At 48.2% G+C, this 10,705-nt stretch overlaps 1 protein-coding gene across 1 annotated transcript in view; it reads left to right on the top strand.

The window, feature by feature from the left end:
* Positions 1-7,864, top strand: part of Emc8 (ER membrane protein complex subunit 8) — a 9,221-nt gene extending 1,357 nt beyond the window's left edge. The window contains exons 2-5 of the mRNA XM_031341591.1: positions 4,793-4,869; positions 6,548-6,617; positions 7,070-7,164; positions 7,450-7,864. Of these exons, the coding sequence (XP_031197451.1) occupies positions 4,793-4,869; positions 6,548-6,617; positions 7,070-7,164; positions 7,450-7,609 (402 nt within the window). The 3' untranslated portion in view covers positions 7,610-7,864. The remainder of the gene's footprint in view (positions 1-4,792; positions 4,870-6,547; positions 6,618-7,069; positions 7,165-7,449) is intronic.
* Positions 7,865-10,705: the final 2,841 nt, after the last annotated feature.

Below are 10,705 nucleotides of genomic sequence, written 5' to 3'. Positions count from 1 at the left end.
CCCCCGCTGGCCTTGCTCACCCAGTACTTAAAAACACCAAAGGTAATTTCCGGAGGACTATAAGTGCCTTTAGGCAAATTGGCACGTTTACTGGGCACATTTTGAGTGTCTTGAAGAGTTGTTGTATGGATTTTTTTTTTTTTTTTTAAGATTCTTTCTGAACGGGAGGAAGATCTGTGGGTGATACTTAGTTCTTGAAGAAGTATGCTTTTTAGTGCCTGAAGCATCTCTTGAGGATTCATGTGCTTGTTTCTAGCCACTGTCTTAATTGTTCTGTTAGCAAGGGAGTTGCACCTGGCTGGGCCCTGCCTTCAGTAGTAGGACAGGGTTCTCAGGCTCTCTCCTGAGTGCGACTTGTGGTGGGTTGAACTCAGGGCTCAGTTAGACTTGCATTTGGAGTGGTCTGACAAGCTCTATGCTGAATGAAGTGTGCAAGCACCAGCTAATGGAGGGGCTAGAGAGATGGTTCAGTGGTCGGAGCACTGTTTGCTTTCGTAGAGGAACTAATTAGATCAGACACCTACGACCGCCAGTAACTCCGTCTCCAGACCAGGGCACTGCATTCACGTGCCCATACTCACGTGTAGACCCTGAATTAAAAATAAAACAAGGGCCAGGCAAAGTAGCCTTTACGTTCTTAAAGTTCAAGGCCAACCTGTTCCACACAGCTAGTTCCAGGACAGTCAGTGCTACATAATGATACCCTGCCTTGAAAAACAAAACAAGATGATTTTTTTTTTTCCTTTAAAAAAGTTGGCTCATCAAAGCTGGAGGGTTTGGATGGTCGGGGCATTCAAGTATCTGGCTAGCCCAGCACCCCAAGCCATGTGACCTGCCTCAGAGACTTCATGTCTGAGATAGTCTGACTGTCGACTGTCTGGGAGGACTCTGTGCACCAGATGCTGTAACCACACTCTTCCAATGCTGTCTCCACTGTGGCCTTTTAACAGAGTGCAAACACTGAGTTCCCAGCATATACTTTAATAGTTCTCAGGCCTGGGTTCCGTTGTGATGAATTCCAATGCTTATGGACTGTCTCCCTCAGGCTCTTGTTGAATCTATATCCCTTCATCGCCTGCCAGCCTCTAGTCTTACATGAGTCACCTTCTGCAGCAGGTGGCAGACTCCACTTGAAGGCCCGGGGTCTGGCAGTACCTCTCCAGGCAGTGCATCTGTTCCCAGGATATGACCCCACTGCTCCCTGTCTCTCTACTCATACTTCCTTACCCTCCACTCTGTCTCTTACCAGACACACAGAGTTCTTAGTACTGTTCCCTCCTACACATGCCCTCTGCCCTGAATATTCTCCTCTGTTCCCCATGGGCTGTCTAGCCAGTCACCATGGCACCTGAGTTTCTTCAGTTTGTGCTGTTTACTTTGCAACCTTGCACACTGAAAGCCAGAGAGGTCTCTGGGTTTGGAGCCTGCAGCTGTCAAAATGCAGGCTGTGGAAGTTTTAACAGCAGCAAGCAGAACCCATGCAGTTACCTCGGTGAGGCCCCATCCTGGTGGCTCCCACTGCCGAGGACCTCACACTAGGATGATTGTTGAATGTGGTAAAGACAAGCCAGCCACTTCTTAATGTGTGCTCTGCCAACGGGCAGCATGAGACTCCTTTGAAAGGATTTCTATTATCATTTTCCATTAGATAAAAATCCTTGCATTTCCGGGTGCTTTTCATCTGTTTAAGTACTTATGCCTATTATTTATCCTCAAGCCCTTTGACGTAGGCAGTGAAGGAATTACTCCTAATAGCAAAAACCCATAAAATGGTTGGTAGGGAAATTAGCGTAACCCTGTTTCTCTAAGCCCTTTGTCTTTCCCCTGCCTTGGTTTCTGCTGCTGTGGCGGCTCTCTGCATTCTGCTCAGATGACTTTCTTACTGACCATGCTGTGGTTTCAGGCCAGTGTTCTTCCTGCTGTCCCCACTCCATGCCCCACAGCTGCTGTCTATCAGCGTATGGCCCCTTCCCTCTCAGTAGCAGCACCCCAGCTTCTCTTCTGAGGAGAAGTCAGGGCTGGCCTGACAAGTAGTTCAGTGAAACCTTGAAGACAAGGCCTGCTTCTTGCTATAGACAGAAGGTTTGCCCAGGTTACCCTCCACTTGGTGGTCATGCAGGGTCAGACGTGGTGTGGCTCTTATCCTTGCATGGTCTCTGGTTATTATGGAGTCACTTGAGATGGATGACAGTGCTCAGATACAAAGTTAACAGGCTTGCAGAGAGGGGCCATCGTGCAGAGTCTTAACAGGAACCAAATGATTGGCCCTGGTCCCTCAACAGCTCTCCAGTGTAACTTGTCCACAATAACATAGAAGACATTGAGCAGAGGGGGCAGGTTCACAACCAGCTAAGAGCTTTCTCCTCCTGTGTATGGGTGTTTGCCTCCATGTATATCTGTGTGTGGGGTGTGTGTCTGTGTGTCTGTGTTGCTTGTGGAAGCCAGAATGCCAAATCCCTGGCATTACATACAGTCATGAGCCACCACATGGGTGCTCTATGAAAATATCCAGAACTCTCAACCACTGCATCATCTCTGTTCTTAAAACATTTCTCTGCAGGAGGGAGTCTGTTCCCTGGTTGATGGATAGTTGGGTCCATCCATAAGTTGGGTGGGAGACAAAACATACAGTGAAAATTTGTTGCAGTTCATAGAGCCAAAGCAGAGCTTTTATGGCCTGGTTTGCTTTATGCCTCCCCACAGAGTTCTTAAGTTCCAGGGCACAGCATTATGTCCTCCACTGGAATTTAGTTGGGTGCCTGGGATGTTTACATAGGAATTCGTCCTCACCAGACACGAGGAATGAAGCATGTATTACATTTGTCACAGGAGTCAGCATTGTGGCCGTGCTCAGAGAACAAGTTCAAGGTGGTATCCTGTATGTTTGAGACAGATATAAGTCCTGGACCTTTTGGCTAAAGAGACAGATTAAACTATTCACTGAAGACTGATACTGTGTTGTTGGGGTGAAAAATATGTGTTGTGCCCCAATAGTAAATACAGCATAGCTGTGGTCACCCGTACGGGCTTCAAAAGATATTTATGGGCAAAAAGATTGTCCTCAATTCTCTGTGTAGTACCAGAGTAAGCATGGGACTCGTTAAACAGGTAAGGTATGGAGACAGAAGTGGGTCAGAAGGGTGTCATGTAGGCCCAGGAAAACAGACTGGAAAGGGGGTGCCCAGAACTCGCAGGAGGAACCAGCTCTTTTGTAGATTGCTCAACTGTGAAATAAAGAATTAGCTTTTTATGCCAGTGTATTTTGGGTATCTTGTTTCAAAAGCAGTAAATGGAAAATAGGCAGACCCTACGACAGGGGAGCTGGCCAGAAGTGGGGTTGCCTGCAGCAAAGACAAGGTTGTCTTTTGAGTTCAGAGAAAGGGGCTAAACCCAAAATTTAGAGTAAGGCCCTCTGATGGTGTATTGGGATAAGTTTGAGAAGGGAGAGAAACTTCTGGGTAGGGACATTCTACCACCTGTTCCCTTAAAAGGAGACGGCAACTCGTGACTAGCTTTGCAGGGATTTGTACAATGGAGCCATTATAAATATTTGGGGATGTAACTCTAATCTTTTGGGTAGAAGACCAGCATTTTTTGCTGGTTCAGTGAGCCCTGGTTTTGTCCCAATATGGTAACTCATGAGTTGTCAGGAATTTGGAAGTATTCTAGCCCACATGAGCCAAGGACCTAAAGACCTGTCTTAATTTCTGTTTTTAGTCATGAAGGAGACTGGGGTCTGAACCAGTGGGGGTGAGGGGGGTAAACACAGGCATTTTTGTGTTGTTTTTGTTTTTTAAGACTTCTCTTGGACCTGGCAGTGGTGCCAGCATACACCTTTAATCCCAGTAGGCAGATCTCTTGAGTTCAAGGTCAGCCTGGTCTACAGAGTGAGTTCCGGGACACCTAGGGTTATGCATAGTAACTCTGTCTCCCAAAAAAAAAAAAAAAAAAAGGAAGACAGTAGTCTTGTGTAGCTCAGGCATCCATAGTCAATGGGCTTCTTGCCACAAGCTTAAGATCTTTCTGCATAAGTTCCCAAATATTAAAACCACAAATAAATGCTACCATGTCCAACTTGCATTGATAGGGTTTTGGATTTTGGCTTTAAGATTTACTTTATTTTTGTGTATGTCTGCCACAGGCAGGCATTAGTCCTGCAGAAAGCTAGACTAGATATGCTAAGCCACAGAGCAGCCAATTCCTCAAAGTCTGCCGCTGCTCCTGTTTCCCCCACAGGACAGTAAGCGTGCTGCACTGCAAAGACCTGGGTGCCATTTGCACCCACCCCCGGTGCCTGCTCGAAGTACTCCAACCCTGGCAGGTATCACTAAGATTGTTAAAAGCCCATATCAAAGACTTCAGACAGTTGAAGGTCCTGTCTGAATCTGTTCCTATCAACTATGCATACTCAGCCTCTCTGAACATTAGTTTTCCTTATTTGCAGAGGTTAGCTTTAAATGAGGCATCTCCAACCTTCTGTGTATCTAAGATTCTAAGGTGGCCTAAGTGTGCTCAGCATTTTCTAAACAACACTGTCACAGTACGAAAAGGTTGGAACCAGTTGTAAGTGATCAGGATACATTCACACAGTGCTGCTGCTGTGTGGTGTCGGCTGCTGAACCCAGTGCAGCCTGTGTGGGAGGACTCTGCCTCTGGGCCCTGAACTCTTGAGTTCTCACCTCATCGTAATCAGAGGAAGGACTATTGGATGTATGGGTTGTCCCTTTCTGGGGAGGAGTACGCTGTAGAAGACCTGGTGCTGAGGTCCTTTTCCCATTTCTGTTCCTCTCAGATTGACTCGTGGTGTAAAGACAACAGCTATGTGATCGCTGGCTATTACCAAGCTAATGAGCGTGTGAAGGATGCCAGGTATGAGTTGCACACTGTGGGTGGAGGGTTCGAAGCCACAGAGCCTTCACTGAGGCGATCTGGACCCTCTATAGGCTTAAGTTGGCAAAACCTGTGCAAGTCACCACCTCCCAAGCCCTGCTTTCTCGGGTGTGCAGGTGACTGGCCAGATGAGCAGCCAGGGTTTTGTCCATGGTTCCTCTGTTGTACAGGGAGGGAGCTCAAAAAGAAGGGGAGCATCCACCAGGTCTGCCTGTGTCCACCAGCCTGCTGCCTCCCACTTCCAAACTAGAGGCTGTGGAAGGCAGGGTAACTTAACTCTTGAGTGAGTAAAGTGGTTTGGGGTTTGGAACTCTTAGGATGGGGGCCTATTGGTGAAAGTGTGATCTTTGGTACCTGAATTGACTCCAGGTTCCTGCATCGACGATATCCCCACATCTGTTCTCTCCTGAACAGGCTGAGTTTATATCTGCTTCAGTCTAAGTCCCATAAATCTAGCCAAGGACGTCTTCTGTCAGGGTGGCTTAAGGAGCTAATAGGTGGGCAGTTCATGAAGGGGTGGGCCATGAATGGAACTCAGGAGCTGTGTACAGGGACCAAGCCAGTGACAGCAGCCTCCATCCCTTAGCCCTCCAGGGCCAGCGAGGAAGAGCTGATAAAGAAGGCCACCTCCAGAGGAGCAACATCCTTTGGCCACAGGACATGGCCAGCAGCCAGCCTGATAGGTCCCACATCAGGGAAGGGAGGCCCAGATCAGTCGTACTGATGTCCCTCTTCTATGCCCTCTGCTGTCCTCCAGAGGCTTCCTTTGGCTGCAGCCAGCTAGAAGCCAGGGGACAGCTGGAAAATACCCACACAGTAAGTACTGGGGTTTTCTTGTGTGGTTAGATGGAGCCAACAGACCCCAGTGTGCTTATGTAGCATGGGCGATAGAATGGCCCATAGACTCTTCTAGAAATGAAGCAGTGAGCTGGAGGTGCCCCACTACTGTCATGAGGCTCGGGGTTTTCAAGAGCTGTGCCGTCGTCACATTGAGTCCATCAAAGCACCTCTGGAACTGTCTACACCTGTGAAAGCCCTATGCGCAGGTCCCCAGGTTCTGCTGCCACCTCTTGTTCTCTGTGACCTCTGGCCCTTGATTCTTCCTCTGTGTGGATGACTAGTGTCACAAAAACTGCTGTGGATAACTACTGAGCCAAGAGGGCCCTGGAGGAAGGGGGCAGGCTGTAGCCGCAGAAGTTGCAGACCTCTACCCCCGTAGTCATTGATCAATCAGTATGACACCAAATTGAAAGCTCACAGCATAGGAAGATATAAAATGGCTTAGAGTCCTAAAAAGTGATTTGATTTAAAAAGATTCAGTTGTTAGGCCCTGGACTTCCTGTGATGAGATGCTGTGGATAAGCCACTTGAGAAGCAGGCGCTTGAAGAGTGCAGACTCAGCTTCCAGTACAATCCACAGCCCAGCAGGTCGTCAGCTGCCCTAGGCTACACTTCTGGAAGCTTTTTCCTTCAGAAGATGCCCAAGGGTCTGGTCTGCCCTGGCATTCACAACCCTGAGTCATCTCAATGGAGCCAACACTCGCCATCATCGGTTGGCTCTATCCCACTTGCTAGTTCAGGTGGTGGTGAACTGTATTGACAGGGGACTGTTCAGCTCAGCTAGAATATCGCAGAGCTCATAGGTCATTCTCCACAGTCCAAACCAGGTGGCAGAGAAGGTGGCCTCCAGGATCGCAGAGGGCTTCAGTGATGCTGCACTCATCATGGTGAGTCTCGCCCTCCTGTGGTGTGAGCCTCCCTGCTGGGGCTTCCCCAGCCCCAGCTCCAGCCCTTAAGTATTAGTCACGGTGGTGGGTGAGTTCTGCTGCCAGCACAACATTAGGACAGGGCTCTCACCTCCAGCAATCCTGGCCTGCTGAACTTAAAACCCTGGTGGTAGTCCAGTAAATACCAGGGCCACTGGGCAAAGCCAGTGTAGCCTGGAGGTTGGAAAGTAGGGATGCATTGCACAGTCTGGATACTAGTCTGGGAGTGAGGGAGGGGTCTGGTTGGGGCACTCTGCTCAGCTTTGTGGAAAGCTGGGGAGTGCTCACACTCGCTCTGTACCACAGAGTCCCTTGGTATAGGTATACATGTGCTGCTCAAATGGGAGCCTAGGCAGGCACCACCCTTCTCAGCACTGTACTCAATGCCTGTCACTACCCTCCCTTCTCTTCAGGTGGACAATGCCAAGTTCACGATGGACTGCGCAGCGCCCACGATCCACGTGTACGAGCAGCACGAGAACAGGTGGCGGTGCAGAGACCCACACCAGTGAGTGCAGTGCCGCCTTGGCCTGGGCTTGGGCTCCTGTGTAGTGGAGGGTCTTGGTGGTACGCCATGTTCTCCACGCACACCATGGCACCATGCTCCTCCAATGTTTGCTTTGTGATTGAATGGATGCTTCAGCCATGTCCCTCTAGGTTCTACAGTGCCCTAGGTTTGGAGGGACCTGTCCATTCACTCGAGTCCACGTTTCTGTGTCTCCCAGCAGCTGCTCTGTCCTTAGCCTGTGTGGTCTTGGTAGGTATGAGGCTGACTTTTCTGTCTGTCCTGCAGTGACTACTGTGAAGATTGGCCGGAGGCACAGAGGATCTCAGCATCACTCCTGGACAGCCGCTCCTATGAAACACTCGTGGATTTTGATAATCACCTGGATGACATTCGGAGCGACTGGACAAACCCTGAGATCAACAAAGCAGTTCTGCACCTATGCTAAACAAGAACCACGGCTGGAGACCACACTACAGAGAAGATGAAAGCATATTTTTAGCCCAAAAGGAAGCTGCAAGTCTGATGTGTGCCTTGGAAGGGGTGCAGTTGGCATCCTTCAGGGCGGGGCTGTGGAGAGCTGGGGGCCGCCTAGGCTTTGGGTTCTTAGTCCTATACTGCCCAAGCCTGCCCATCAAAGCTCTTTCTGCTTGTCCCAGGTCATTCCCATTAAACAGTTCTATCTAGCCTTTCATAATCCTGAGAGGATGTATTTTAGTCTTTACTCTGGTGCGTGTGTGGGTCTTCTTAGCCTAAGCCCGCTCCAGGCATCCTGACATACTGGAGCATCATCTGAGCAGCCAAGTAGATGTGGGGCTAGGAGCTGCACTGCTTCACAGGCTGCACCATGGGATTAGACAGCACTGTTGCCTGAGAAACCTCACTGCACAGTGAACACAGCACATTGGCAATGAGAACAAAGATCCCAAGAGAAGCTAAGCCCATGAACATTCCCAAAGCCAGTTCATCCTGACTCAGCTACTCCACATCTTCAAAATGAGAGCTGCTTTGTATTTAAAATGGGGGGGGGGGGATTAACACCCCATGATGTCCCAAGCAGTGCACTTATTGGCTTGGATCAATTGGCCAAGTATTCTTGACCATCTTAGGAAATAGCATGCAGGCTTTTTGGTGCGTTGTATGTTGTCCTCTGTGAATGCTGTACAGGGAGAAGGGTGCCTTGCCTTGAGTTTTCCTTGGAATGCTGGTAACAGCATTTCCCCATGTTCTTTACTAAGTGGGAAAGCCAGGGTCACCTCAGTGGACTCTGAGTGTGGTTTCTCCTCTTTATTTGACATTTTGCTCTTGGTTTTTTGTTGGTTGGTTGGCTTTTGTTGTTTGGAGGAAGTGTTTAGTTTTGTTTGGTTAAGGATATCCCTTTATGATCCTACTGGCGTGGTGTTGACTCTGAAGGAGCCTGGCCTTGGACGGGCAGTGATCCCTCAGCCTTTGCTTCTTAAGTATATCAGTCACCGCCGCTCCAACTCTCCTGAACCTTCTAAACTGACTCCTCTGTGTCTGAACAAAGGAAGGTGTGAGGCCCCAATCCCCACTCTCCCTCACCCCCAACCCCAGCTCTGCCTTATTTTTTGAGATGGGAAGTGTCAAGATATAACCAGGGCTGGTAGGCAGTAACTCACAGTTCTGTCTACCCAAGCCAGGTGGCCCATGCCTGCATCCAGTACAGAAGAGTGTCACAAGTTTGAGTCCAGTTCTTCGTAATGAGTTTGAGGCTGACTTAAACTGGAGTGAGAACCTGTTCTGACAGACTGACTTGTCAAAGCATTCATGCCTAGCTTTGCCTTGTGTTCAGGGACAGCAGCTCCTTTACAGGGTGACTACCAAGTGGTCCTAAGGAACTTCACTCCTGGGAGCAGAACCCCGGGCCTCACCCAGGAGAAACTACCTATACTCAGGTGGACATTGTAACCTCTCTTACAGCACCTACCCTCTGTCCTGGTTAAGGTTCTGTTGCTCTGATGAAGCACCAAAACTAATTTGGGGAGGAAATGGTATATTTCAACTTATAACTCAGATCGAAGGGGAGGAAGCTGGAGGCAGGAACTGAAGCAGAGGCTATGGAGGGGCTGCTTAATATCTTGATCTCCATAGCCTGTTCAGCCGGCTTCCTTATGTAACTCAGGACCACAGTCTTAAGGGCAACAGTTCCTCCGTTGATAGTCCCTCTTCCCGAGTGACTAGTTAGTGTCAAGTTGGCAGAAACTAACTAGCAGTGGATTAGGGTTCTCAGAACTGACAGAATGGGGAAAATATGTATGTAAAATGACATTTATTAGTCACAGGCTGTGGTCCAACTATCCCAGCAATGGCTGTCTCCCATTCAATAGTCCTAGATTTCCCCTGTTCAGTCTGCAAGGCAGGGTATCTCAGCTTGTCTTAAGTATATATACATGCACAACGTGGGCTCCAGTGGCATTGAAGGGATGAGTTTGTCAGTGAGCAAGGGTGAGCAGGCAATGAGCAAAAGCTTCCTCCTCACATGTTCTCTGTATAGGCTGCCATCCGAAGGTGTATCCAGACTTAAGCTGGGTTTTTCCCATTTTAGATACAATCAAGAAAAACCCCTCACAGGTGTGCCCAGCAGCTTGGCGTGTAGTTACTTAGCTCCGTATAGTGTAATATAGTGATTCCAAGTAGTATAATCAAGTTAACAACCAAGAATAGCTATCACAGGCACCACTATTAAGCCATAACCTTTCTTGTTTATCTCCAAGTTGCTTCTGGTCAGTGTAAATTTTTTTAAACATTCCAAAAACTAGAAAGGATTTTGAAGGTCCCACCGTAAAGCAGTGATGGATAGCCTGCTTTAAATATGCAGTATCTATATGTATCAGTTTAAAATTTTTTAAATTAATTTTCCATTTAATTTTTGTTTTGTTTTTGAGAGTTTTATTATGTAGCCTTGGCTGGTCTAGAACTTGGTGTGTAGACCAGGCTGGCCTTGAACGTGAAGATCCACCTACTGCCTCGTGGGTGTTGGGATTAAAGGAGCTTATCACTTCTAGAATTGCCTGTTATGATGGGGGCTAGAGAGATGGCTCAGCAGTTGAGAGAGCTTGCTGCTCTTGCAGAGGACCAAGGTCCAATTCCCAACACCAACATGGTAGCTCACAGCTGTCTGAAACCTTCACTGGCACCAGGCACATGGGGTACACAGACATTCATGTAGGCAAAACACCCATACATAAAGAATAATTCTAAGACTTAAAAAAAAATTGCCTTTAATCTCTGCACTGTGGAAGCAGTTCAGTTCAGTTTGGTCTGCATAGTTCCAGGACAGCTGAGGTTATATAGAGAAGCTCTGCTCCTAAATAAATTAAGTATTTAAGGATACTAGCCAAGCATGGTGCTAGTGCTCAGGCTGAGACAGTAGAATTGCCACAAGTTGAGGGTAGCCTCGGCTACATTGAGTCCCAAGACAACCTGAGGCTAGAATGAGGAAACTGTCTCAAAACAACAGGGAAGAATATGAAAGGATACTAATGGTAAAACAGGCAATGCCTAATCAGGAACAAAGTGGTGA

The sequence above is a fragment of the Mastomys coucha genome, unplaced genomic scaffold, assembly GCF_008632895.1.
Source record: "Mastomys coucha isolate ucsf_1 unplaced genomic scaffold, UCSF_Mcou_1 pScaffold22, whole genome shotgun sequence".
NCBI classification, from domain to species: Eukaryota; Metazoa; Chordata; class Mammalia; order Rodentia; family Muridae; genus Mastomys; species Mastomys coucha.
The sequence above is the reverse complement of the archived record's forward strand: the minus strand, read 5'-3'. Positions and strand labels throughout refer to the sequence as shown.